The following is a 28,000-nucleotide window of genomic DNA, read 5'->3' as shown; positions in this document are numbered from 1 at the left end:
GCTTGGACTGCCCCGGGGAGCCTAGGCCTCGCGGCTCCCTGGGAAGATAAGAATATTTATTGATATCTAATTTTTTTCCTCAAATAATTGAACTTTTATCTGAATTCAGGGCATTCTAAGACTGAACCCCCCCCTCCGTCCCCTCACTTCTCAGCAGAGCAAAGATGAAGCCAGGGTGGAGGGTGGGAGAGGAGGCCAGACATGGCCAAAAGCGGTGTGAAACCAATACCATGTCTTTTAGGCAGCATGGACAGTCTCTTGGAAAGAAGCTTCCCTTCCCCCCCCCCCCCCCCCCGGGGATGCGAACTCTTCCCCGGCCGTCCAGAAGCGCGAAGAGCAGCAGCAGGGCGACGGGAGCTGCTCCCGCCCCAAGCACCCAGGCGCAAAAGGGTGCGCGAGCTTCCAGGCGCCTCTTCTGGGGTACTCCCGCCCCCTGCGCAGCACCCAGCCGGCCGCTCCCTCCGCTTTGAATGGGCAACTCCTCCACCTCAAGGAGCAGCAGGGTTTTCCGACCACGGCAGAGCCCGTCCTCCAGCTGGTGCAAGCCTACAGGCATGTCGGCTCCTACCTGCTGGGGGGTTGGCCTGCCAGTGCAGCCTTATCACTGGATTTACACTGTGCAGCTTCCTTAACTCGTGTTTGGGGGAAGGGGTGAAGACACTTTTATTTATGCAATGATTTTGTACGCGCTTGAATGTTACCTGCCATACTATGCATAACAGAACAGACCTTCTCGAAAACCAAGCCATAGTACCCTGGAACAATTAAATAATTTTGCTAACTGACATAGGAGAGTATTTTGTAAGTGTCTGTAAAAGTGTAATGTCAGAGCCGTTTCTTGGTGGTCTTTATTTATGTCATTTATGTCTAAAAGCACTTTAGTGATTTTTTCCCCCCGAATGTGGCTCTTCCTGGTTTGTCCATCACTTATTTATTACACATCCATAAATAAAATTGTGGTGTATCTTTGGTTTTCATGCTCTGCGTTGATCCCTTCCTCCACCAGCCCCCATTTTTTCGGCACACGTCACAGGCATCGCTAGTTTTGGGCAGATCCTGCACAGACTCATACCTGCCTTGGACTCAAGTGCTGCTCTGGGGCAGGGGGCGAAGCAGAGCCCTCACACATCTCCCCAGGGCTGAGATCTAGCCTGGTGGCTTCCACGTGCCAGGAGGCGATGGGCTGCTTTGAGCCGCTTCAGAAGTCTGAGCTACTGCCAATGAGTTAGGAACTGGCCCCAAGCAGAGCAGTTGGCCAACTCGCTCCTAGGGGAAGCCATGGGGGGGGGGAGGTTGTTCCCCTCTCCCAAGGGCTGTCGAAAAACCTCCTTTATATAATTTAAGGGCGAGTTTACAGCTGCTCCCTTGGGTTAGGCGAAGGCAGCGTGGGAGACGTTGCTGGGGGCACCTCTGTCCCCATGGTGGGACAGCCACCCGCAGCAGGCCCGACCGCGTGAGCATCCTCGGGAGGGAGGGGGGGGTCCAAGCCGTGCGAGGGCGCCGGGGCCAGTCTCGTCCTCACCGCCGTGCCAGGCTGGCACGCGGGCGCACTGTGACAGCCAGCCTGGAACACCTCCAGTGCTATCCGCTGGCCAAAACGTAACGGGAAATGATCAAAAAGGTTTTATGAACAGCTGAGTAATTCCAGTTTGGAGAGCTTCCTAATACAGCTTGGTGCGTGCATGGCCATGCAGCAATGCTGCTACCTGTCCCTGCCTTTGCTGCCAGGCCTGAGGCAGCAACCCGCACCCATGCGGATGCACCTTGTGCTCTGCGGGGGGAGAAGAACAGCTGGGAGGTCAGCAGGGAGCGGTGGAGCAAATGAAGCGGCACCTGCAGATTTCCTGCCTTTCTCTGCCTTTCCGCTGGGCAGAGCAACACGCACGCGGCAAATACAAGCTTTGTGGCAGAGAACTGTATGAGCGGGGAGCACGGTTCAGGAAAGGACGAGCCAGGGCTTACTGCAGCAGCAATTATGCTCTGCGAGAGCCGAGACTTAGCACACTGGAGGCCTAATCCTGCCTGAGCAGCATTTGCAAACCATTTATTCGGGCTGCGCCGTGCTGGCACTGGATGGCTGGTATCTTATTTATTTATTTATTTATTTTGCTCTGCCCGCGTGCAGCTGGCCTGGCTCTGCGCTTCACTCCAGATGCAGTGATGTGAGAGCGAACATGTCACTGTCATGTGCGCGTTACTGCAGCTGTGGGAAATGCCACAGCCCCCTGCTCCAGGGATGGCGCGGAGAACTGTCCCGGTACGGAGTGAGCCCAGCCTGGAGGGCTCCCCACTCTTACCTCCTGCTGTGAGTGGGGACACACAGCAGGGGCACCGGCCTGCTGCACGCTTCATGTGGTGGGAAGTCTCTATGGGGTCAAGCCACGTGCGCTGGGGCTAAGAAATGTCCTTACCCCTCCGGTGAACGGGTGAGGATGAGGGCTCAGAGGAGGCCAAAGGAAGGGAGGTGCTGGCAGATGACAGTGACTGCAGGGACCTGCCCAAGATTAAGCTCCTGCTGGCCACGAGAGCCAGATCTGCAGGCAGGGTGGAGTAGGGGCTGTTGGGGGCAATTAGGGCCTCCTTGAGGCAGGCACGCTGCCTGTCAGCTGCCTGCACTCAGCCTACCAGGAAAGCGCCCGCTGTCCTCCACACGTTGCCGTGGTTGGAGCGGCAATAGGAGCAGGGCAAAACATCGCTCTCATCTTCACTTCAGATTTGATCCGTCCCGAGATGAGAGGTAGCCAAACGCAACCACGGCTCCTGCCAGCGCAGTCTCAGGCTGGGGCTGGTCACAACAGCACCACAGAAGCTTGCTCAGCTCTCTGCTGGTGCGCTGAGGCTGCTCACCGAGCCCTGGCACGTGCAGTAAGTACTTCCACAACCTTGCTTTAATTTTTCTAGGCTGCAACCCTCCCCGGCACGTTTGCATCTTCTCACAGAGCTGTACGTATGGCACTAGGCAGGGACTTAGGCAATCTGCTAAGGTCATGAATGAAGGGATGAGGAAAGGGGAAAAGGAATAGGAAGCGATTATTTTGGCTTCTTTCTTGGCTTTTTCAGGATCGGAAGCCGGCTGCCAGGCATGTGTTCGTGGGGGTTGCAAAGAGGGTGCCGCAGGGTGTCCTTGGAGGGGCCTCGGTCAGGCTGCAGGACTGCAGGTGCAGAAGCATCTGCCTTGTGCCATTTCCGAGCAGCTTAGCATAACATTCCTTTGCATCTAGCATTTTTCCTCGACGATCTCCCGGAGCTGCTGGCCAGGTTTGCAGACTGCAAGGTTACGAGGCAAGTTTGAAGGCTTTGCAAATACTCCCTCCTGTGGGCCTCGGCGACAACACATGATGAGCGGCCGGGGAAAACGGAAGCTTGCCCGGAGTAACCAGCGGGAACCAGAAGCCTGATGCCTGCTTGTGCGCCCAGCAGACCCCAGCCCCGCTGCAGGCCAACGGGCCGGGGTGCCTGGCACGCACGACAGAAGGATCCTGCGGGGTTTCGCCCTTTATTCATCACCAGCAGCTACTCAGTGCAAAGAGCAGCAGCCCCTGGGACAAGCCGGGCGCCCCACAGGCTCCGCCAGCACCCGGCCTGCGCGGGCGAGCTGCCGCTCGCTGCGCTCCGGGGCAGCGCGGGGGCCGCCGGCGGCTCCTCACCCGGCCAGCGAGGCCTAACGGGCCGCGGGGCTGTGAAGGGGAGGGGAGGCGAGGCGAGGCGATCTCCGCCCGGAAGCAAGGGGCAGCTCTGGCGCTGCTCCTGCGCGGGGGCCGCAGGAGAGGCAGGGAGGAGCCGCTGTCCCCGCTCCTGGCCCCACATGTCCCCGGCGGGGGCACCCGCCCCCACCACCCTCTCTATGGTTCCCGGCGGCGCGAGGCCGCTCCGCACCAGCACTCTATGGTTGGGCGGGAGTCGCGCCGCGCCTGCGCGCGGCGGCCGCTCTAGCCGGCGGCGCCTCGATGGTAGCGCGGCGGTGGCAGGGGGCGGCTACATGGCGGTGGCGGTCTTGCGGCCGCTGGACGCGCTGCCGGGAGAGCTGGCGCCGGTGACGGCGCTGCTGGAGGCGCCGGGGCCGCTGTGCGCGGCGCTGCGCGGCGGCGGCGGCGGCGGCGGGCTGGTGCTGGCCGTGCGGCCGGCGGGGCGCGGCGGGGCGCAGGCGGTGCTGCTGCGCGCCGCGCTGCTGGAGGAGGAAGGCGGCGGCGGGGCCGCGCTGTGGCTGCGGGGGCCGCTGCTGCGGCGGCTGGGGCTGGCGGCGGGGCGGCGGGTGGCCGTGTGGCCGGTGCGCCGCCCGCCGCCGCTCTCCTGGGTGCTGCTGGCGGGGGAGGCGGCGGCGGGCGGGGGGCCGCGCGTGCTGGCGGCGCACCCGGCGCTCCAGGGGTTGCTGGGCAACGGCACGCGGCTGGCGCGCGCCCCCGCCCCGCCGCCGCACGACGGCGCCCCCTGGCGGCGCCCCCCGCCGCCGCCGCTGGTGTCGCGCTTCGCGGCGGCGCCGGGCCGCGCGGCGCGGCTGCGGGCGGCCCGCGGCTGCGGCGGCGGGGCCGAGGTGTGGGTGAGCCGGCGGGGGCTGCTGGCGCTCGGGCTCTTCCAGGGCGAGTGGGTGCGGGTGCGCGCCGCGGCGGGCGGCCGCGAGCACCTGGCGGCGCTGCGGGCCCGCCCGCCGCCCTGGCGCTGCGCCGCTGCCGCCGCCCTGCTGCCCCCGGACGGCGCCCTGCTGGCGCCCGCGCTGGCCTTCAACCTGGGCTGCGAGCCGGCCGCCGGCGGCCACGTCTACCTGCGGGTGAGCGGCGGCGGCGCGGGGGGCGGCGCGGGGGGCGGCGCGGGGGCCGGCGCTGACGCCGCCCGCGTGCCGCGCCGCAGAGGTACGAGGCGGCGGCCGGCGGCCTCGCCGACGCGCAGGGCAGCCGGACCCCACTGGCTGCGCCGCCCTGGGCCAAGGAGCTGCGCCTCGAGGTTGTCCGCTCACCTCCCGCCTCCAGCGCCGCGGGCGCCTACGACCGCCTGCTCTACAGGCACTTCGAGACCCCTCGGTAAGGCGGCTGGCTCCGTCGGGTGTCCGCGTGCCCACACCATCCGCTCCGTGCGCTTCGAAGCGCCCGCCCGGGGCCCAAGTGCAGCCCGCGCGCGGCCCGCCTCGGCCGGGGCTCCGCACGCCGCCCTCCGGCCGCCGCGGGCCGCACAGCGCTGAGCGTTCCCGGGCGCTGCCCGTCCTGCGCGGGGCTCCCGCACCTGGCGGGCAGCTCGCTCTGCAGCCGAGCGATGGCCCAGCCGCAGGCAGAGGAATCTTCCCTTGCGCCTGGGCTGCTTCAGAGTTACGCTACGCGTGAGGAGATGACACCCTTCCAGAGCAATAGTCTCGGTCTTCTGTATCGTTGGCAACTTCTTCCCAGGAAGTAGTAATATTCCGCTTAATATGCTCCCCACGCGTGCCAGCTGTCACCTGGGACCTGCAAAATCTTTGTGTAGCTATTTATAATTGTGGGATACAGGAAAGGAGCAAAGCACTGCGGATAGCTATGTTCTTCTTTGTGAAAACATGCTAAGCGTGGTGGGTGGAAAGATTTACTGTTTCTTGTTGGTGAAACTCTCTCTCTCTCTCTCTCTTTCCTTTTTTTTTTTTTTTTTTTTTTTTTTTTTGGTAGGCTTGTCCAGGAAGGAGATATCCTGTGTGTTCCAACGTTTGGATGTGCTGAGTTTTTAGAAGCAAATTCAGACAAATTCATTAGGTGAGTGGCAACAAACTGTGGCTTTATCACATGGGTATTAAAAAAGAAAATGTATTTTTCCAGTATTGACCCTCTTGAAATGAGGCAATGAATTCTCTTCTCGCCTGTCCCTGGAGTTCAGAGTTTATTTGCCTCTTCCTTTATGTTGGTGGGAAAAGGGAAGAGTTTTTGTTGGACTGTGGAAGGTTCAGCTCAATTTTGTCAAGGAGGAAACTGTCACAGGTAACTGAGGAGCACGATGTGAATATTTGCCTTGAATTGTTCGTGCAGGGTATGCCAGCCACGTGTTTTAACACTGTTCAGCTTCACTGCGTATTCTAAACTTTAAGGATTTTGGAATGCTACTGTGACAAGTATTCTCCAGGCTGTGTTTCTGAAGGAGGCAGAATCACAGGAGGCAGAAGTCTTCTGTCTGTGCACATATATATTTGCCATATGGCAGGCCAAAGAAGCTAGCAGAGTTAAGGGGGACTAGAGAGCTTCAAACTATTTTAGCATTCAAGTAGGACACTTAGAGGATGGAGAAAACCTCTGCAGGTCCTTTAACAGTCTGTCCTGTGGGATATTGATGGAGGAAGAAGTGTTTTCCCAGGGCAGGATAGTATTAGGTCAGTCATGATACTTGGCAAGTTCTATTCTGCAGCTCATAGGACTCTGCGGTCCGAGGTTTTATATGCTGCAGGCCAACTTCTGTGCGGCCGTAGTGAAGGAGTCGATGGCAGAAGAGGGACTGCACAGGACAAAATGGGAGGGTCAGGACATCAGTACTTGTGAGCTAAAGCCACCAGCAGAAGCTGTAACTGTTGACAGTTGTGTTGGTATCCAGACGGTGCTACAGGATCTGTAAAGGATCTGTGAGGGTCTTGACAGAGAGCAGCAGTGTCTGTACTTACCTGTGCCTTTCAGCTGGCTCCTGGTGGTGGAAGGATTGTTCCTGCTGTCCAGATCTTGAGTCAATGATTTAGACTGCTTACTCTTCCTTTAGATGGCCAGAGCTTCACTTCAAAGTGAGGAAGATTTTAGGCATGGTGGAAAGCGAACAGTCTGAGGGTTACCTGGTGGACACCCAGAACACCTCTCTGTATCTGGTAAGATGTCAGTGGAGAGCAGGATGGGTATACAGGAGGTCTGAGGCTGAGGTTGCACTGTAGTGATGGCAAAGGTGCCTGTGGAGGCTTGTGCCTTCTGCAGCTCAAAAAGGGCGTTTGGGGACACACTTTGTCACTTAGTGTCTTTTCTCCCTTGGTGTTCCTTGCAGGTGGGTTCAACCAACAGTGCTGTCCCATCTTCCCCAGCTTATGGCAGCCATGAGTTCTGGAGCAGTTTATCTCCTGCTGGACTTTCCAGTGTCGTGAAGCAGCTCTGTGGTGCTCTTCGGCCTCACCTGAGCAGTCAGTGAGTTGAAATTCTTTCCAGCAAGCCTCAGGAGAGCTGGGATTCTGCTCTGCAGTCACTGAGAGAATGGCCTCTCTGTTGCAGGGCAAGCACGCTAAATGGAGCAGGCAGCATTCTCCTCTCGGGACCAAGTGGCAGTGGGAAGCTGATGGCTGTCAGAGTTGTGTGTAGCTGCCTTAACCTTCACCTCTTCAAGGTAATTCCTCTTAGAGTCAAGTGATCAACCTCAGTTACAGAAATAAAACCCAAAACCCTGCAACCATAATGTGAGCCTCCCCAGAAGCCATTCCCGTGCAGATGTGCGAATAAAAGGAGTCCAGATCTCCTTTTCTGGGAATCCTCTTGCCTGGGACAGGGACAGATGCTTAGGAAGCAATTATAAGAACGGGGAGCACGGAGAGAGGCTTTCCCTGGACTGTTCCCTCCAATGCTCAGGAGTCAGTAATTTAGAGATTTCTTGGCCTAGAGATTGCATTTGTGTTGTATTAACTCTTGCTATTATTGCTGTCAGTCTGATGTACTTTGCAGATACTGCTATACACAGTCCTGTTTCAGGGACTAACTTCATATTGTTTGATAAGATACTGAGCCCGTGCTACACCCCAGAGAGTGACAGTAAAATACGTTGAGAGAAATCAGAGAGAGAATTAGAGCGGGAATTGCTGTGGCACTAGCTGTGTTCCGTTGTCCCTTGTGTGAGCTGAGCAAATGCCATGTTGGCAAGTGAAGCAGAGATGACGTTGAGATCCTCTCTAGCTGGGTAGGGAGCCTGCAAGAGAATCGCAGTCCTTGGCTTGATAACGACGTGCGTGCCAGATCTGGTTCAAAGTGATGATGTAGAAGAGCAGCCCTGTAACTGTGCTTATGCTCAGCATCCCCACCAGAGCAACAAGGACTGAAAATCTGCCATAGCTGTGCTTTGCTTTGGAAAGCAGAACATCGTCAGAATGAGGTTGCTTAAAAAGAAAGAGTCAGCCAAGAGAAGGAAAAGGCTCTTCTGGAAACTGCGTGGCTGTGGGATGTGAGTGAAGGTCTTGGCACGGATATAGTGTTGACTACCAGGTGGGAACAGGGCAGGGATAATTGGCTGGTCCTCACAATAGACCAGCAGCGGCGTTCTGTAGGTATCTATGCAGGGGCTTGTGCTGGTGAGCATAGTCAGGACCAACCTGGGATAAGGGATGAGCAGTGATGGGATGGTTTGCTGATAATACAAAGTTATTAGAGGTAGGAAAAGTCAGGACAGACTGTCCTTGAACTGGAGGAGATCTTTATGAGACTGAGTGACTGGAAATTAAATTAGGAGATAAAATTCACTGTAGGTAAACAAAACAAAACAATCTGTCCTTTTTTACATAGAAAATGATTTTTTTTTTTAGCTGACTGTCACCAGTCAGGATCAAGAATTCAGTTTTATGTCAATCACTCCATGAAAACTTCACCTCTGTGTTTCATATATGTCCAAAATCAAATCATACGGTAGAAAACAAACTAGAGAGGAGATCATACTGCTGTGCAGATCCATGCTTTGCCACAGTTTGAATCCTGTGTACAGTTCTGGTCTCCCTATCTCAGAAGCATAAAGCTGAACTAGAAAAAACTCAGAGGGCACTGAAGAAGATCAGGGGTCTAGAACAATTTCTGTGCGATGAGCAGCTGATTAAATTCTTAAGCTTCAAAAAGAAACAATTTAGGGAGAATTTGATAGAGATTTTCAAAATCCTGAGTGGCCAGCAGAGAGTGGAGAGCGTTTGACTTTTCCTTGTCTGCACTAGCACAAAGCCTGGGACACAGGTGAAGCTAGTGGGAGCCAGGGGTTGCAGGCAAGCTAAAGGAGGTTGTTCTTTGTGCAGATACAGGTATTTAGAGGAAAAAAAAATCTACTGAATGTTATTAAATAGTGAAACCACATCTGACAGTGGGAATTCTCTTCTGTGAGAATGATAGGTGAGAATGATGTGGCTAAGGTTTTACCTTGTTTTGTAAACTTTGTGGCCAAAATGAGGTCTAGTCTATGCCTCTGTCCAACATTGGAAGTTCTGAGCACCAAAGATGCCTTTAATCAACTTGTTAAAAATGCTGTTTTCCTTCTGTGCGCTCCTTTTCCTCACTCTGAGAGTGCTCAGGATTTTCTCTGAGGCTTCGTGACCCAGTCCGTACCCTTTAGATTAGCTCTTGAGGCTGTGGGGTTCTCCACTTGTGCTTGGCATTCACAAACTGTATGAAAGATAGTCAGTGAGCTCATCAGCTTCGCTCACTGCTAGCTGCCTTTTCTGGGGATGAGGCCCCAGGGAATCCCAGAGAAGCACCTGCCTCTCTCTGCCCTCTGGGATGAGGCTGCAGGGACTCCCAGGGATGGCGTCGCTCTCCCTATGCAACCTCTTGGCACCAGGAGGCAGCACTGCAAGTTGCCAGCAGTACTGCAGCTGCTGTTCAAGGCTCACCAGCTGCCTCTCCCTTCTGAACGGCTCCATCCAGTGTTTGCCTTGTAAACAGTGTCTGGGCCTCTAGCCCTTCTTTTTTTTTTTTTTTTTTTTTTAACCACCTACCTTCCTCCTGCACTCTGAGCCTGCGTGACACAGGATTGAGCAGCTTCCTGAGCCTTCTCCTCTGCTCTTTGCTCTGTTCCTTCAAGACGTCTTGTTCTCGCTGTCTTGGCCTCTTGCGCGGCTCTCCCATCCCTTCTGGCTCGTGTTGCTTGAGCAATTGCATCCACTGTATCAACTACTCCAGTCCCTTGGTCTCACCTCTTTGAGACAAGACCACCCTCACCCCTCATAGGGAAGTAGTCATTTTTCTATGCCAGGTAATCCTGAATCCTTTCATGCCTGTTTTGTGTCTCATCGGCTGTTTCTGACATTACCCGAGTGCCTCTGGGGAATATCCACCTTAGCTCCCCTTTCAGGTGTGCATTACTGATGGAAAACTCTGCCCTCAGCCCCACGGCTGTCCTTGTTGCCAGCCCTGCAGATTATGTGTTATGTGGCCTCTCTTGCAGGTCGATTGCGTTAGTTTGTGTGGTGACACCAGTGGAGCCACGGAGGAGAAAGTACAGATGGCCTTCTCCCGGGCTCAGCAGTATCATCCCTGTGTGCTTCTGCTGAAGGACATAGAGGTGCTTGGTAGAGACCGTGATGGTCTAGGAGAGGACTCCAGGGTCATTGCTACTCTGAGGCAGCTTCTCCTGCACAGAGACCCCACACTGAGGTATGGACGCTGCACATTTGCTGTATGCACCTGAGATGATTGCTTCTGCTGCTCTTGCTGTCGCATGAAAGCTTTCATTGTGCCATGTCCAGTTTTATTTTTAAACCAGAAAAGTCTCTCCCAGACTTGTTTGGCTTATTTCGCAGGGCCCTCGCTCGTGCAGCTTAGGGGCTGCGGGAATCGAGAGGTCTTATCCTCCAAAGTGGGGCTGGTTTCTGACTTTGCTCAGATGAGCACACCTGACATGTTTGCAGTGGGGCATGCCAAGGGCCGTAGGGTGCGTAAGGCCATTCTGCTGGGATTGTGAGGCTAAACCCCAGGAGAGTCCTGAGGCTCATGGCAAACACCAGAGAGGGAGACATCAAGTGAGGAGATGAGATGTCACCTGAGGCAGCAGCACTTGCAAAGCAGTTCAAGAGTAAGCTGGAAGAGAGCGGCTGTATGAGAGAGCTTAACTAGTGTGTGCTTGCCTCTCAGAGGAAAGGCTACGCTTTGGAGAGCAAAGCGGTGAGGGGGATGGCAATGAGGAGAGGGAGGTTTCTGTAGAGCTCTGACCATGCCTGATCTATCCTTTCTCAACAGCCACTCTGTCTTGGTGATTGCCACAACGTGCAAGCCCCGGGATGTTCCTACAGATGTGCAGACTGCTTTCCTTCACGAGGTGAAAATTGAAGCCCCTTCAGAAGAGCATAGGAGGCTTATGCTGAGCGCCCTGACCGCCAACCTTCCTCTGGGCAAAGAAGTGAGCCTAGCCAAGCTGGCCCGCAAGACTGCGGTGAGTGAAGCCATGTGGGCGTGTGCAGATGGGCAGCTCCATGGTTTGGCAGGCCAGGAGTATTTGTCAACCTCCTCTGCCAGGCTGTGGAGAAAGGGAGGAATTCCCACAGCTTGAGCAGCTTCTTTAGTGGTTAACTCCGGTCTTCAGACATCAGGGGTGCTATGCATCAGCTTTAGCTGCGGATTTCCAGTGCCAGAGGACTGGATGTCCTTTGCAGAGATGTTGGTTGATGCTTGTCCCTGTTAGAAGGATACTCATCGTCCTGCAAACAGAGCCAGAGTTTAAATAAATAAATAAATGACACTAAAGACTTGAACAAGGGCACAGAAGATCAAAAATGATTCTACAAGAGGTCTCCCCACATATGCCTTTTATGGCTTAGCTGGAGCAGTGGTCAGGGGCTGAACTGATGCTGTTTGTTTCCTCATTCCCAGGGGTTTGTGCTGGGAGATTTCTGTGCCTTGCTGTCCCATAGCAGCCGTGCTGCCTGTTCCCGCATCCAAGCTCTGAGGTAGCATACGGAGCACGGCAGCAGAGGGAGGGAGCTTGGCTGCAGCAAGTCTGATAATGCTGGGGGTGGGGGGGACAGTGCCTCAGTTTTCCCCTTCTTTTCCCTTGCCAGTTTTCCAGGTGGACTGAGTGAGGAAGTGGAGAGAGATTTTTGCACTGCTGGGTTCCCCATGCTGGAGGAGGATTTCAGCGTGGCACTGGACCAGCTGCATGATGCCCATTCCCAGGCAGTAGGAGCCCCGAAGGTATGCTGCTGGGGCAGGAGGGGGATTTGAGTCTCTAGAGCTGTGTGGTTCCTGATTTCTCCTCTTCACAGGCCTTGCCAGACCTGGGCTGTGCTCTAACATGTTGCCTTCTGCTGTGTCCTCTCACATAACACCCCCAGCCTTGGAAAATAATCCTGCTGTGGTCTTCCCCCAGTAGTGCTTTTTATGCTGTTGGCCTTGAATTTGTGCAGGGAAGCCCTCACTGCTCTAATTGGAGACTGTTTAATTAGCTACTGTGGTAGCAGTGCCAAGCTAGGTGGTGTCTCCCAGTGGGTGGAGGCAACTGGTGGGCTGGCTGCCTTGTACAGGTCAGATCCAGCCGCAGTATAGGAACGGAGAGGCTGGGAGACAAGCTGATGAAGGAGTTTCCCCACATACGTGAGAAACCTTAAATTTGAACCATGGCCTTGGCTGCTGCTAGGGCTGAAGCAGGCTCATCTGACAGCTGGGCAGTTTGAAGAGCTAGGAATTCCTCAGGGAAACGGAAGAAGGGTATGAGAGAGAGCCGGGACGGTCCGCTCCTCAGGAGGGGCATGATCCTCCTCTGGCAGCTGGGCCAGTGAAACAGCATTTGGGCGGGCGGGTTAGTAATTTCTGGTGGGTAACATGGTGCAAGACCAAGCGAGGTGATCAGAACCTCTTCTGCACACCCCCAAGTCCAATCAGCTGAGCTTGGCGCCGGACAGGAAAATGCTGGCCTCGGAGCAGTTATCCTGGCGTCTCCTCAAAAAAAACATTTGCAGTCCTTCCCTGGGAAGGTGTCACCTTCATGGTGCCATCGCCTGGGTGCCTCTCCAGGAACGTTAATTGAATCATTAACTTTTTAGAGACTGAAATGAGCTGTGCTTTGAGGTGTGCGCGCTAAGTTCACGATAATGAAAATAACCGTAGAGCATGCTCTGCAGTGAGCTGGGTGAATGGGAGCTAATTTTGCTTGTATCTCACAATCATTTATCCATTTCTGAGTAATTGGCTGCAGTTCAGAAAGTCCATTAGCAGGTTCCTGGATACTCTCTCATACATAGCTTTGAAATCCCCACTTGCGTTTTCTTGTTAGTCCCACGTTTGTTTGCCATTAAAGGGATGTCAGCTTGAGCGTCCTAGAAAGAAATAATTTCAAACCTCCAGTTGCTAGCAGTATTTCTGATGTAAACTGGACTTCTGATATGCTCTTTTGAAAACAGCTCTTTTGCAATTTTTCCAGCTCCCCTGCTGATGTTTTTAGAGCTTTTTCCGGAGAGGAAGCGTAGCAAGAGTGTGGGGAAGAGAGCATTTATTAGCACTGAGGAAGGAGGGCCTATGGCCTTTTGCTTTAAAAGATACCTTTCTGGAAACGCTTGTCTTGTCTGGCCTGATTTTCCTGGGGAACTTGTTGGACAGCTGAGAAACAGCACTGTAACATCATCTCAAGTAGCAAAGGAATGAGAACCAAATTGGCTGAGGGGGAAGGAATTCTGCTTTGGCCTCTTTTTAAAGTCCTTGGTCATGCTGGCACCTGTTCTCCTCCCGGCCGACAGCTGGGGGGAAGTGGTTTTGGCCTTTGCTTTCTGTGCGTGCTCCCAGGAGAGCTGCTCTTGCTCTCTGGAGAGATGCATCATGCAGACTCTGGTATTCCTGCTATTTCTAAAGCTTTGAGCCAGACGCCAGCATCCTCCAAGAGTGTTTTATTCAGCAGAAAGTAACAAAAGTGGCGTGGCTCCCCCTTTGCAGCTTTGCTGTCTTTCCTTCCTTTGCCATGGCCCCTCACATGTTTGCAGTTGGCCCCATCCCTGTAGGCTTCTTGCTAACATCCTTGGCTTTTGATCCTGCATTGCCTTTTTCAAAAGCAGACAGTTTTCCATCCATGCAGGATGTCTGTCTTCCACGTCCTCTTTCACACGACAGAGGTCCTAGTAGCTCAGGTTTTGTCACTGCAGCATGAATGCCCTTGTGCAGTCTCTCCGCCTGCAGGGACGAGACACCCTGAGCATGAGTAGCTGCTACGTCCAGGTTTCCTTTTTTCCTCCTTCTCGCATGCGCCCCACACTTAGGACTGTGCCCGCCGAAGGGCGCTCTCCCCACAGGGTTGCCGGCAACCTGGGCAGATGTTTTCCCTGGTGTGTGTTTTTCCTGTTTGCTTCGTTGTTCTTGTTTTGGCTGGCAGTCGGTCTGAGAACCCCAGAGAATCCCAGAGAAGCACTGTGAAGTGTGGGAGAAGTTGAATATGGATGCTGTGGGGGGCCCATGATGGGGACGGTTGGGCAGTGCAGTGCAGGGATGACTTGCTGCATGGCTGGATGCAGCTGACAGCCCCTAGGAGCACTGAGACGCTGATGCCCTAATGGAGCAAGAGCTGAACAGGCCTACGCAGGGCTCAGGAAGAAGTGCTGAGGGGGACTCTCTCTTGTGGCAGATCCCCTCTGTATCCTGGCAGGATGTTGGTGGGCTCCAAGAGGTGAAGAAGGAGATCCTGGACACTATCCAGTTGCCACTGGAGCACCCAGAGCTGCTGTCGCTGGGTCTGTGTCGCTCTGGCCTGCTGCTTTATGGCCCTCCGGGGACAGGGAAGACCTTACTGGCAAAAGCTGTGGCGACCACCTGCACCATGACATTCCTCAGGTGAAAAGTAGGGTAGCACACGGCTGGACTGACTTTCTCCTGGCAACTCACAGTTCTGCTCTAACTCTCTTCTTTTCTCCCTGCCCTGTAGTGTGAAAGGGCCAGAGCTCATCAACATGTATGTTGGGCAAAGTGAGGAGAACGTGCGCAACGGTGAGCAGAAGTGGCCTGGTCCTGCATGTGGGGAGATGGGGGCTTTTCCATGGTGCTGGAGGGAAGGAGGTAGCAGCTAATCTCCTCTTCCAAACTCTTACTTGTAGCTGCCAATGAGGGTGCAAACCCAACCGTCTCCCACTCCCAGTCTGTTCTGTGCCTCGCTGCAGCCAGCCCTCCTGCTCTCCCTGCTCCCGCTGCTCTTGTCCTTGCATTGCTGACAAGGCAGCAGCCCCTCTGAGACACAGCCAGGTCTCGGGGCCCGGCACGCTGGGTACTGCCCACGTGGAGGTTCCTGCTTTGGCTGAGCCTCTCAGGCAGAGGCAGTGATTATTGGTAAAGTGCAGTGCAGCTGCTTCCCCTTCACAGCTCCTCTGTGCTGGTGGCCTAGTGGGTCTTGGTGTTCTCAACTGCTGCTGCAGTGCTTTCTCACCTCCTGTGTGCTCTCTCTCCTCTCAGTGTTTGCCAGAGCCAGGGCAGCTGCTCCCTGCATCATTTTCTTTGATGAACTGGATTCCCTGGCCCCAAATCGTGGGCGGAGTGGAGATTCAGGAGGTGTCATGGACAGGTAAGTGAGCACAGTGAATCCTTAAGAGAGCAGGAGTACCTACCTGAGCTGGAGGTGCACCGGATGGCCCAGCAAGGCAGAGTCCATCCGAGCTCTCCTGCTGTCCACCTTCCTTCCCTGCTCCCTTCAGCTCCTCTGCACAGCCTGTCTGCTCTCTGAGGCCATCAGTGCTGCTGTTTGCATTGCTGCACATCCCTGATTGCCCAAGCTTGTTGTACAAACATTTGATTTCTTAATCAAATTTAATCAATTGGCCTCCTCCAATAGCTTCTGTGGCTGTTAACTGCTCCCTTTGGCCTCTGCAAGGTCATCCTTTGCACTCCTGCCTTGCTCTCCTCCCATTAGCTGCTGTTTCCCTGTGGTGGGAAACCTTTCAGCTGCCTCCTGTGGGAGCAAAGTATGTGCAGCTTGGATACACCCAGAAACAGAGCAGAAAACATCTGGAAGAAACTGCCGAGCTGATAGTCCATGTCCCGTTTTTATCTCCATCCAAAAGGAGTTCTGCAGAATGTAGGGTAATTGGAGCAATGCCACATGCCCCCAGTGTCCCTCTTCACACACAAACCAGCATGTTAGGCACATGCCAGCAGGCTCAAAGTGGTCCCAGAGCCTAGCAGAGACATTCCCCTACCAGGAGGTCTGTGTGACACTCTGAAGTGCTGAGTGGTTGGACTAGATCGAGTCCTGCAGCAGCCAGACTGGATCTGCAGTGTGTGCCGGTCGCTGCCCTGAGGACCGGCTGGCAGCATCGCTGGCCTGCCAGCGCGTGCCCAGCGTTGGCTGACAGAGCAGTGCCGCACAGGGAGGAGAGTTAGCGTTAGCCAGCACATCTGCGTGGGGAGTCTGAGCCACGGCCGTACGTGCCTGCCTATGTTTGGTCCATGTTGCAGGTGTCTGTGATAGCAATTGGAAGCATGTGCAGCCACCTTGGAAGGGGTTAGGGCCAAGGAGAGGCCTTTAGGAATATCTTGGCAGTAGGGGTTTGCACACTTTGCAATGAGCCTGCAAGATCACTGACTCCACTCAGAGATGTGAGTGACTGTAGCAGGGTAGTTCAGAGAAGAAAGGTAAGACTTGGAAGTCCAAGGCCTGTGAGTGGCCTTGCTTTTGCCTCCTTCCATTTGGCAGCTGAGTACAATAGCAGGCAATTTGCTGAAGCCTAGTGGTGAGTGTCTTGTCTCATTCCTTGCAGAGTTGTCTCACAGCTCCTGGCTGAGCTTGACGGCCTTCATTCCACCAGAGAGGTGTTCGTCATCGGAGCTACAAACAGGCCCGACCTCCTGGACCCATCGCTGCTCCGGCCGGGGAGGTATGTCACGTGCTACTCTTCTCCCCTCAGGGCAGCTCCGTAGAGCTCTTCAGGCAGCTTTGATGCCTGCAGTTAGTCTGTCCTGAGGCAGTACTTGGTATTTGCCCTTGTTGGACCTCATGAGGTTCCTGTGGGCCCATTTCTCCAGCCTGCTGAGGTGCCTCTGAAGAGCAGCCCTGCCCTCCAGTACATCAACTGCTTCACCCTCGTCTAGTAATCATCCACGAACTTGACAGCAAAAGGAACTGCCCCAGGTCTACCCTTTGGTTTCTAGTGCACAGGGTTGGAGACAAGTTTCTCTTGGGCTTTTTTGACTCTCTCTCTTCTCTTTGCTGACAGATTTGACAAGTTGGTCTATGTGGGCATAAATGAAGACCGGGAGTCACAGCTGCAGGTCCTGACTGCCATCACCAGGAAGTGAGTGACCCTGTCTTGCAGCTGCCTTCCTGGTCCTGCGGTGGGCAGCAGCCTTTCTGGGGCTGACATGTGGGGTGCTCTAGCTTGGCCTCGTGTCTGGGCTCCAGAGGCCTCGTGTCTTGTGGCCAGCAGGAAGGGGAGGACGGGGTAGTTTTTCTGGAAGCAGATAGGGGCTGGCTCCTTGCACAGTGGGAGCAGCTCAGCCCACTGTCCGAGTGGAGGGTGGAGGAGCTGGTAGGGTTCTCCGGTCACCGTGCCCCTGTCTCTTACTTGAGGAGCTCAATCAGATCCTTTCAGTGTGGGGAGGCTGCAGGGCACCAGCACAGCAGGACGTCCCCCATTTGGGGCCCGCAGGGTGTCCGTTAGCACATTTCCTACTGCTTCCAGGACCTAAGGCACAGGTGGTTGTATTCATCTCGCCTCTTCTTCCACAGCAGTGCTGAGGGGAATCTGGTAGGAGATGGCTGCGAGCATCTTTTTGCATCATATGGCTTGGCGGCGTTGCCGTGCAGCACAGTGCTGCTGTTTGTGCTCCAGGAGGCTTACTGTCTGCAGAGTGGCTCTGACGGAATGGTTTGGTGTCAAGGCGGTTTGTACCGTCAGTAATTAAACATGTTCTTGTTCAGCCCTGGCTGCAGGCTGTTCCCAGGTGTGGAGAGCACTTAATTTCCTTGAGTGAGAGTTCAGAGTTGCTTTGATCCTGCTTAGCAGGAGAGGGGACCTTGCTGCGGGGATGTCTCGAACAGAAATGACCATGTTAAAAGAAAAGAAAAACACAGAAAAGAAACAACCCCCCCCAAACGACTCAAGAAAGCCTTTGATTTTTGGAGCATGCAGAGCAACAGCCCAGCATAGGGCATGACCCTGTGGCTCCAATGCCTGCTGTCCAGTCTTTTTTTCTTTTCTTTTTTTTTTTTCCTCTCACCTGTGGTTTTCTTTCTTGGCAGGTTTAAATTGGATCCTTCTGTGAATCTCCCCAGCATCCTAGAAAAATGCCCTGCTCGGCTGACAGGAGCAGACATCTATGCGCTGTGCTCAGATGCCATGATGTGCGCTGTCAAGCGCAAGGTGGAATGGATTGAGGAAGGTGGGAGCCTGACCCCTACCCATCGCACATGCCGAGGCTGCCCCACAGAGGGCACAGTTATCACTGCCAGCAGGAACTAGGCTTGGAAGGAAGAGCCTCAGTGGCTTTGGGACCCGTCTAAATGCCGGGTCGTGTGTTACTGGCAGGCAGTCGCTGCAACCGGGGTCATCTTGCTCGCTGGTGCTTGGCCCCAGGGGAGTGGAGAGAGGGAGAGTCCTGATTCCAGCCCATTAGCAAATAAGAGCAGGCTGGAGGGAGCACTGTCTGGACATGCCAGCTGGCCCTGCTCTTTGCTCTTAGCCTTTTCCTCCTCTCTCTCATGCAGGGCTGGATACAGAGAGCTCTGCGCTGGTCCTGACCATGGAGGACTTCCTGCAGGCTGCTGTGAGGTTACAGCCATCAGTCTCTGAGCAGGAGCTGCTCAGGTACAGACTCATCCAGCAGAAGTTTGCTGCCTGCTAACCCCCAGCGGAGCTAAGAGTGGCAGAGTGAAGGGGATGGTAGGGTAAAGGGCGCAAGGGAACTGAGGCAGAAGCAGTCACCCTCCTGCTTTCCTCCCATCACTCCTAGACCCTTTTCTTTTGCACCCAGATGAGCAAGGGGCCATGCCTTACGATGGTGCTCGGTCTGGTGACCGCTCCTCTATCACTCCCTCACATCCAGGGGAGCACCTTGTGGGTTCCCAGGGTGACCTCCCAGCAGATGGGAAGCTGGGAGTCTCATGGTTGTAGGGAATGTGGGAATATCTCTGGGTGACAGGGAATTTTTGGGAGAGCAAGGCCCAAACTGTACCCAGTTTGGCAGCAGGAAGGGTTTTGGAGGCCGTCCACGTTTGGCCATCAGCCCTCAGTGAGGGAGCGCTGGCCAGAGTGCGGAGGGGCAGCGGGTGAGGCTGCTGTGGCTGGCCTGGGCTTCACAGGGACTTAAATAAATGCAGGTTTCTACTCCAGCTCTTGCCTCTAGATGCTCAGCGTGTAGCTTTGGCCCTCTGCTTACTGCGGGTGTCGGTGACTCAGGAAGGGCTATCTGAACCCTGGAAAGGGCTGGGTTTTGCAGAGAAACCGGTGTCCTGCAGCGAGTGGGGGAATTGAGGATTGTGACCGGAGCAAAGGCTGCCACCATGGTTGGGATAAAGGGATGAGAGCATGATGGTGGATGAGGAGGGAGCAGGGTTTGAGAGCTGGGAGAAGAGAAAGTAAAGGAGAATGTTACTGCTGCCTACAGCTACCTGCTGGGAGGGTACTGATTCTTCCTGGCGGTGCTCAGTGACAGGGCAAGAAGCAAGGGGGACGATTTCCCTCTTAGAAAAAAATTGTTGTAGTGAGAGTAGCTGAGAGCTGCTGTGGGGGCTGCAGCCTTGGAAGTACACAACCCATGGCTGGAACAGCCTGGACTCGACCTTATCTAAGCTGGCATGGAATGAGTGTGAGTTGGACCAGGGACCCACCTCACCAAGGCCTCATCCACCCTCCCCTCAGTCCTCGCTCTGGAAAAACGGCTGCAGGTTCCCGGCAGCCGCTGGCGCCTGCGCCCTGCTGCTTGGCCTTTGCTGAGGAAGCCGAAGCAGGGCCCCTGTTTGAGTGGCGTGCGAGCCTCTGCCTCTGCTTGCAGGGCTTGTGGGCAGCCTGGGGTGAAGCCCCAGCCCCATCGCGTTTTGCTGCGCTGTGAGGTTTTGCGCCGGTGTGACCGGCCCCTAAGAACCGCAGCCACAGCGCGGGGGGGGCATTAAGGACCAAGTCCTCGGCGTGCTCCTCGGCGGAGGGCCGCTCTGCCGGAGCTGCAGGCGGTTACAGGCTGAAGGGCCGGCTCCGCCATCCAAGCGTGTTCAGACGGAGCCGCCCGTGTCCGCGTCTGCATCTGCGGCGCTTGGCTGTCACCTCGCTCCGGGGCGGCGAGAAGCCTCCGTGCCCTGGGAGCACCCATACGGCCGGGGGCAAGCGGGTCCGCGGGGTGCTGGACACCCTGATTCCTGCCCTCCAGAAAGGGACGGGATGGCACTTGGGCTGGGAGACGGCCGTCTGCTGGCGTCCCGCTGCAGTGGGCTCGGCTCGGTGTGCAGCCACCGCCACGCTTGGGCCTCGAAGGGCGCCTGAAAACTGCACCGGCCCGTTTCCCACCCCCCAAACAGCACAGGGTGGTGGTGGTGATGTGGGGGGGGGGCAGTGGGCTGGCTCTGTGCCCATACGGCTGTGGGGCTCCCCACGGGCCTGCCCCCCCCCCAACCTCCAGCATCGCTGTGCCCTGGGCTCCTCTGTCCGCTGCCGCCCCCCAACCCTGCGCGCACACGGACACACGGACCACGGGCTGAGGGGGGCTCACACGTGTGCTCTTAATTAACGAGAAAAGGGGCTCCCGGGGTGGGGGGGACACCCGTGATGCCCCCCCCCCGCCCCAGCGCTGAGCTCTCCACACATCCCCCCCCCGGCTCCCCTCAAGGCGTCTTCTTCACGACGTGGATGAAGTAGCAGGGGATGTGGGCCTGCCCCGGCGTGTAGGGCTGGAAGTCGCCCAGGACGCTGTGCTGGCACTTCCCCTGGAAGGCACCTTTCAGCAGGGCCGAGAAGGTCTCCAGCTGGTGGGGGTAGTATGAGAGCCGAAACTTGCTGCAAGGAGGCACCCGGGTGAGGCTGGGGGCCAGTGGCCGGGCCCCAGCCCCCCTCCCCCCCCCCAAGTAAAAACCTCCCCCTGGTGTTTTTTTTGGGGGGGAGAGTGTCACTGGCCACCGGCACCTGCTCACCTCAGCTCTGGGGACGCCCCGGCCTCGGTGGCAGGGACCTGCACGGTGTAGTCCAGGGTCACCATGTGAGCCTTGTTGTTCACCAGCAGCACCGATGTGGTGATGTCCTTGGTCAAGTCACTCTGGGGAACCGCAGGAGGCCATTTGGGTCCTGTGGGAATGCAACATTCCCCCCTCCCCCCCCCCCAAAAAAAAAAACCCACCCCACATGCCAGGGGACTGGGAAAGGAGCTGGACTAAAGTGGGGCAAGATCCACCTCCCGCTGGCCACCTACCTTGTAGTAGATGTTCTTGCCTGTTGGCGCACAGCCCGTGGCCAGGATGTGGTCATAGTTGCGGTGGTCGATCACTAGGACGCCGCCAGGCCGCACCATGCTGGCGATGTTCCTCAGGGCCAGCTTGTGGTCGCTCTGGTCCCCTGGGGGAGGAAAGTGTGGTGTCCCCAGACCACCACTCCCCCCCCCCCAAAAAAAAAAAAAACAAAACAACCTGCAAGCAGTGGCCCCAGGACCAGCCATGCACCACTCCAGCTTCACCACTTGTGACCCAACTTGTGCATGCCCCCCCCCCAGGGCCCAGCCCACCTTTGAAGTCGGGCAGGTGGGCGAAGGAGTTTCCCAGGCAGATGACAGCGTCGAAGCCGTCTCCAGGCTTCTCCAGGTCCTTCTCCAGCGTCAGCCAGTTGGCCTCCTCGATGACTGCGGTGCGGGAGGGTGGGTGAGAGCGGCACCCTCCTCTCCCCCCGACCCCCGGTGGGTGCTCGGGTGCCCCCCCCACCCCGGCCGCCGACCCCCCCCCCCGCACCCCATCGGTCGAAGGGCTCCTCCTTGCGCCGCTCCCAGCGCTCCTTCAGCGCGTACTTGAGCATCTTGTCGCTGGCGTCCACGCTGGTCACCAGGAAGCCCTCCTCCAGCAGCATGACCGAGTCCACCCTGGGGAGAGCGCCGTGAGACGGGCCGGGCGGTGCCGCCCCGGGCCGGGCCGAGGCCGGGGGCAGCCCCGGTGCGCCGCCGCCGCCTCACCCGGTGCCGCAGGCCACGTCGAGCACGGAACGGCAGCGGTGCTGGCGGAGCAGCGCCACCAGCCAGCTGCGGTACTCGGCCGTGCGGCTCCGCCTGTCGCCGATGTAGAGCTGCCACACGCGCGCCGCCCGCCCGTCCGCGTACTGATCCGGCAGCCCCTCAGCCGCCACCCCCAGCGACCGCGTCCGGTACACGCTGTCCACCATGCTGCTGCCGCTGCCGCCGCCGCCGCTGCTGCTGCTCTCGCCCCGGCGCCAATCCCCGCCGCCGCGCAGCGCACACCCCCGCGCCCCGCCCCCTCACCCGCGCCCCGCCCCTCCACCTCCCTGAGCCCCGCCTCCCTCATCCGAGCCCCGCCCCTCCTCCTCCTCTGCCCCGCCCACGCCCCTCTGCCCTCTCTGCCTCCACGCGCCCCGCCCCTCCGCCCTCGCCCCCTCCACCTCCCTGAGCCCCGCCCCCTCCTCCAAGCCCCGCCCCTCCACCGCCTCCACCTCCTCCGCGCCCCGCCCCTCCTCCGAGCCCCTCCCCTCCTCCACCTCTCCGCCCCTCCGCCCCACCCCGAGCCCCGCCCCCTCCTCCTCTGCCCCTCCACCTCCCCGCGCCCCGCCCCTCCTCCAAGCTCCGCCCCCTCCACCTTCCGCCGCGCCCCCCCCCGCCCCCTCGGTCCGCGGCCCAAAGCAAGGCGCACGGGCCCCTCCTGCCCCGGGGGCGCGGGGAGCCGTCGCCGCCCCCCCCGCGCCAAGATGTCTTTATTTACAGTCCTTGCAGCGGGTGCGGGGAAGAGGAGCAGAAGGGGGAGGAAGGGAAGGCGGGGGGGGGGGTGCAGCGAGGGTCCTCACCCGCCCCCCCCCACGAGCAGGACAGGAACCAGGTCCTGCTGCTCCTCCACCGGGCAGCACCCACGGCGTGAGGGGCCCCAGCCCGGGCCCCCCCGGGGCAGTCACAGCGCAGCCAGCCAGCAGCACCATCCCTCGCGGACCCGGCTGCGCCTCCAGTTGCATCCAGGCCCTTCTCCTCCGGTGCGCGCAAGGAGCGCTCACAGCTCGTCCGCGGGGCTGTGAGCGAGGGGAGCCTCCTCCTGGATCCCGCTCTCCTCTGGTGTCTCCTCAGCACTTGGGAGGCTGCCGGCTCCCTCGCTCCGCTCCTTCCCGGCTTTCTTCTTCTTCCCGCTCTTTTTCTTGTTCTGTTTCTCCCCCACACTCGCCAGGTCACCCTTCTTGCCGGTCCACTTCTCTGCCAAGCAGCCTGGGGAAGACACGGGCAGAGGTGGGGGGCCCTGAGGGAGAGGCCGGGCTCCCCCCGCCCTCGCCCGTAAGCATGCACAGCCCCTGGTGACACTTACTCGCATCCTTCCCTTTTAGCACACGGTCAGCGCAGAGAAACTGGGAGAGGTCTTCCTGCTGGTGGTGCCTGTACCAGTCCTCTATCACATCTTCATACTCCTCCACCAGCACATCGCACTGGTGGAGAAAGGAGAGCCCAGCTCCAGGCAAGCAGGGCCAGGGCAGCAGGCCGTGCCCCAGCGCCCGATCCCCGGGATGCAGCTCAGATCCTCCCCCAAACCCCAGGCTAGCGGCCCCTGCTCGGGCCTGCGAGCCCATGCCACCCATCAAAGGCCAACTGCCCTGGGAACGGTACCTGCTTTTTGAGGTCGGCCACCTCCGCGGAGGTCTCGTTCCACAGCTCGTAAGGGATGTCCATCACCACTTTGACACCCTTGTGCACCAGGTTGTGCAGAGTTTCAAACGTCTCCGACATGCCCTGGGAAAGAAGAGCAGCCCCCATGAAGCAACACCCTGCCCCCCACCCAGCTCCTGCTCTTCTCTCCCAGAATGGGGCCACCCAACGCTGCCCAGGGACTCGAACCCGCACAGGACAGCTGCGGTCAGGGGCCCCACGCTATCCGTGTCATCAGGACAGAGTTTAACTGGCAGCGAGTCGCTCTCCACACTGATCCCCTGATCACAAAGCTCGAAAACACAGGCCAGGCAACACGGCCTCCCCTTGAGGATCCTGAGCGAGTGAGGATTTGGGCCTGCTCCATCACTCCTCAAACAGATCTCAGAGCCACCATGCTGCTTTCAGGGGACACAGATGAGGGGAAGAAACACGGACCCAAGGTTCAGCGTCCTGACAGCGCAGGGACAGGGCTGAGGGACACCCTTGGAAGCACGTAACTGCAGGACAACCCTCACTTTTGCAAATCTGTTACTGCCGCTCCTTTCCTTGTGCAGGTTGTAGTCCAGAAGCCTCTTACAGATGTTCTCCGTCACCTCAATTAACCGGATATCCCTGCACAGAGAAAACGGGAGGGAAAGGGCTCGGCGCTGCTCTGCAGGAACAACTGCAGCACCATGGCAGGCCTCGGAGCAGGCAGCACATGACCGGGGAGCTCTCGCTGACGCTCCCAGGCTCTCCCAAGCAGGAGGAAACACCTCAGGCAGCTCTGCCCACCAGACAGGGCTGGGGCATTCCGGCACTCAGATGCTTAGGGAAGCGGTGTGCAGCTGATCCTGGATGCTCCCCGCTCCAGGGGCCACGTGCAGGGGCGGTGACCTTCCCTTTCGCTGTCCCACAGCCAAGGCACTTACGATTGCGTGTACTTGACAGCTGAGCCCTTCCCATCCAGGAAGCCATACTTCGTGTCGATCACTTCCTTCGTCTTGCCAGTCTCCTCAAAGGCGGATTTCAGCTCCAGCGCCACATACTTGCACACTGCAGGACAGAAGGCACGGGTGGGTCAGCAGGTTTTACCGCTCACGGGCAGAGAGCCCGTGCGATGCAGCTCCCGGGGAACAGAACCACTTTAGAAGCGAGCAGCAGGAGTCACTAGAGCTGCCACCTGCAAAAAAGAGACACCTTTGCTACTGTAAGGAGAAAGAATCAAGCAGGAACACCTCCAACAATTCCAGGGAGAGATCCCGTGAAGCAGGAAGGCCTGAATCAATGCTTCTATACACACCCACCCAAACAGCCAGCTGCTATGTGTGGCAGGGAAGGAAGACCGCAGCTCCTCATAGTTTCACCTGCAGACACCCCTAGACAGCTCCCCTTCCCGGCCACGAAGGGCCTTATCCCTTCGTCCCAGCAGAGGAGGAGCCTTTCCGCAGTGCCAGCCTCACAGAGACTCGCTCGCTGTGCTCTCTACACCAATACATCGCGCCCCATGGCAGCTCCCCCAGCTGCCAGGGCAGGTGGAGATGCAGGGACCGAGGGCAGCGTGCCCTGCCCCAGGGGAGCATGCATGCAGCCCGCATCGGGGATCAGAGCGGCTCGCAGGGCCAGCGGGCAGGGCTGCAAGACAAGGCAGCGGCTGCAGATCGCATTGACGTATATGGGCCTGTCAGCCCCAGCAGCGCCAGGCCAGGCACTACATGCAGCGCTGCAGCACCACTAACTTTGTAACAGTTTGTATTTTCCTTTAAAAAAGAAAGAAAAAGAAAAAAAGCTTTATTTCCTCTGTAATAAACAGTCCAACAGAGTCGTAGAAACTGACAGAAGAGAGAAGCATCTCTGGGCTTTACAAGTTTAGGGGTGGGGATATGGAAGCTGGGTGCTCAGTGGCCCCTCCTCCCCTGAGAGGCCAGGGTCCTGGGAGGCTCCGGAAGGCCTCATCCCCCGCCGCATGCTCTTGTTCCCACAGTCTGCCTTCTTCTTCAGCGCAGCGCCTCCAGCCAACAGCGACAAGCTTGTTCTCCCAGGCGCGTGGACGGAGGCAGAGGTGCTGCAGGCAGGACAGCAGTGAGGCGGTTGCTCCAGCGCTGCGGCACACAGATCTGCCTGTGAGCATTGCCCATGCCGAGGGCTGAGCGCTCCTTCCCGCGGCCCCCTCATGGGCCTCCCTTCTGCGCAACATCTGCTGCTGTGGTCTCCGCGTCTGCCAGGAGCGCTCTCTGCCTGGTCCAGTTATCTAGATACTGCCCACTGCTATTGCTGCTGGCTCATACAGGTCCCAAACCTGGACAGGAAGAGGAGCAACAGAGTCAACGCTCACCACGATGCTTTGCTGAGGTCGTGCAGGTGCCACAGCTCAGCCATCAAAGAGCTTCTTCCCCAGTAGCGAGAGCTTTGCCAAGAGCTCCAGAGTTGCTTGTCTTCCTTTTCTCTTAACCGCAAAGCTTCGCGTGTGCCTACAGCTGTGCTCTAAGAGTCCAAGAACACAACAAAGCCAGAGGAAGCTACAGCAGACAGCGAAGGTCTGTCACGACCTACCCTGAACCATCCACTCTGCCAGGGCAGCTGGTGAATCACGGGAGGAAGCACCGCTGCGGGCAGAGGACACCACCAGTCCCAGCCGCAGGCTGTCAGGCGGCAAAGGAGAGCTAGGAGCAGCGCTGACGGCTGGCACAGCCTTAGCTCCCCCCGCCCAGCGGAGGCCGTCGGGGCTGGGGCGTGGGCAGGCGCAGCGGCTGCCGCAGGGCACCTTCGCGCCTGCCCCGTACCAGCCTGCTGGGAGGGCAAGCGTCTCCAGCCGGGCCAGGCGGAACATGGCAGGCGCGACGGCTCCGCAGCCGCCCCCGCAGCGCCGTCGGGGCTGGGGGGGAGGGTGCACCCCAGACGCCGGCCCGCACCCCCGCCCCGGCCCCGCTCACCCTCGCACTTGCTGGGCAGCCGAACCCAGTCCGCGTCGTCGCCGCTGCCCGCGCCGAGCAGCGCCGCTGCCGTCGCCGCCGCCAGCACCGCCGCCGCCGCCATAGCTCCGCTTCCGGGGCCGTACTTCCGGGAGCGGCCCGACCCGCCGGGTAACCGTGGCAACCGGGCCGCGCCGGCCAATCGGAACGCCGCGCGCGCCACTCCCTCCCCGCCCGCCGCCAGCCAATACGGCCGCTCCAAGCGCCCCCGCGCGCGCCGCTACCGCCCAATCGCTCCCAGGGCGCGCGCGCGGCCCACGTGGCTTCGCGGCGAGAGGGGCACGTCCCCTCCCCCTCCTCCCCGCACGGACCGGGGTCCACCCGCCCCACCCCCCCCGCAGCAGCTCGGGGCCCTCCCTGCCCCCCTCACACCACCCCCAAAATGTGGGGGCGACCCCTGTCCCTCGAGCAGATTGGGGCCCCTCCCCCAACGCGTGGGGGCCCTTCCTCGTGTCCCCCCCCCACCACCACCACCAATACCTTCGGGGCCTCCTGCGGGCTCCGGGCCCGCCCTCGCCCTCGGGCCTCAGGGCGCGGCGAGGAGCGCGGCGGTGAGCAGGGCGTCGAGCAGCAGCACCTTCAGCAGCAGCAGCCGCGCGGCCGCGAGCAGGGCGGCGGCGGCGCGGGCCCGCGCGCCTGCGGCGGACGGAGCCTCAGCGCGGGCCGGGCGGCCTCACAGCCCCCCTCCTCCCCGCCACCGCGGACGCCGACTCACCGGCGGGGCCTGCCGGGCACGGCTCCGCCGCGGCGTCGCCTGCGGGGCGTGGAGAGCAGCTGGCACACGGAGGGGCCGGGCGCCGGGCCCGCCGCGGCCCCCTTCCCGCGGCGTTTCCCCCCGGCCCCGCCGTCCCGGGGGGCGGCGGAGCCGGGGCCGTACCGGCGCGGCGCAGCGGCTCGGAGCTGTGCGCTGGCGTGGCCCGGTCAGGCCCGACGTGGCAGGCGAGCGCGGCCTCGTCGGCGGCAGGGAGGATGGAGACGGCGCTGGCGGCGCCGCGGGACGGCCCGTAGGCGAGGGCAGCGTGGCGGGAGCCCAGCGGCGGGTCGCTCCTTGCGCCGGCCGCCGCCGGCCGCCGCGGCCCGTTCGCCACTGCGGTCAGCGGCGGGGCCAGCGCGGCCAAGGGGCCTGCCGCTGCAATGCCTGGAGGGAGCGGGCCGTCAGGGGGCCCCCGGCTGCCCTCGCCCGCGGCCTCGAAGGGCACCGCGGCCTCGTGCCCCCCGGCCAGGGTACTCACGGGGCGGGGGCGGGAGCAGGGCGCCCGGCAGCAGCAGCAGCGGCAGCAGCAGCAGCCCGGCCGCCCCCATGGCGGCCGCGTAGCGCTGCCGGGGCCGCACCGCAACCGTCGCTCGCACCTGTGTGTCGGCGGGGGCGGGGGCGGCCGCGCTGCGCGGGGGGCCGGGCCCCGGCTTCGCCTGGCGGCCGCGCTGCTCTTCTACAGCGGCCGCGGTACCGACCCCCAACAAAGGCAGGGGCACCCGCCCTCCCCCAACACCAGTGGTACCGCCCTGCCCCCCAAAAGCAGGGGTACCCGCCCTCCCCCAAACACCAGTGGTACCGTCCTGTCTCCCCCAAACACCAGTGGTACTGTCCTGCCCCCCAAACACCAGTGGTAC

The 28,000-nt window shown here is 59.0% G+C and overlaps 3 protein-coding genes across 3 annotated transcripts; 1 reads left to right on the top strand and 2 right to left on the bottom strand.

The window, feature by feature from the left end:
- Positions 1-3,955: 3,955 nt before the first annotated feature.
- On the top strand, positions 3,956-18,948 carry PEX6 (peroxisomal biogenesis factor 6). Its single transcript, XM_062573455.1, has 17 exons — positions 3,956-4,765; positions 4,846-5,015; positions 5,628-5,711; positions 6,697-6,799; positions 6,970-7,106; positions 7,191-7,302; positions 10,105-10,313; positions 10,896-11,088; positions 11,526-11,602; positions 11,714-11,846; positions 14,260-14,465; positions 14,557-14,618; positions 15,078-15,186; positions 16,379-16,495; positions 16,835-16,912; positions 17,860-17,999; positions 18,325-18,948. Exons 1-17 carry the CDS (start codon positions 3,980-3,982, stop codon positions 18,459-18,461), a joined length of 2,853 nt encoding a protein of 950 aa, XP_062429439.1. The 5' UTR covers positions 3,956-3,979; the 3' UTR covers positions 18,462-18,948.
- Positions 18,949-20,314: 1,366 nt separating this feature from the next.
- Positions 20,315-22,015, bottom strand: GNMT (glycine N-methyltransferase). Its single transcript, XM_062571357.1, has 6 exons — positions 21,759-22,015; positions 21,541-21,668; positions 21,321-21,434; positions 21,012-21,154; positions 20,737-20,858; positions 20,315-20,602 (listed from the first exon to the last, which is right to left on the bottom strand). Exons 1-6 carry the CDS (start codon positions 21,962-21,964, stop codon positions 20,431-20,433), a joined length of 885 nt encoding a protein of 294 aa, XP_062427341.1. The 5' UTR covers positions 21,965-22,015; the 3' UTR covers positions 20,315-20,430.
- A 444-nt stretch (positions 22,016-22,459) lies between these two features.
- CNPY3 (canopy FGF signaling regulator 3) lies at positions 22,460-27,691 on the bottom strand. The gene is made up of 9 exons (XM_062571194.1): positions 27,622-27,691; positions 27,267-27,527; positions 26,967-27,025; positions 26,351-26,474; positions 24,350-24,473; positions 23,954-24,050; positions 23,397-23,519; positions 23,101-23,218; positions 22,460-23,003 (listed from the first exon to the last, which is right to left on the bottom strand). The coding sequence occupies exons 1-9, from the start codon at positions 27,689-27,691 to the stop codon at positions 22,795-22,797; spliced, it is 1,185 nt and encodes a 394-aa protein (XP_062427178.1). The 3' UTR covers positions 22,460-22,794.
- Between the last annotated feature and the right edge of the window lie 309 nt (positions 27,692-28,000).

The sequence above is a fragment of the Rhea pennata genome, chromosome 3 (assembly GCF_028389875.1).
Source record: "Rhea pennata isolate bPtePen1 chromosome 3, bPtePen1.pri, whole genome shotgun sequence".
In the NCBI taxonomy this organism is placed as follows: Eukaryota; Metazoa; Chordata; class Aves; order Rheiformes; family Rheidae; genus Rhea; species Rhea pennata.
Note: the sequence above shows the minus strand (reverse complement) of the source record. Positions and strands in the feature narration are given on the sequence as shown.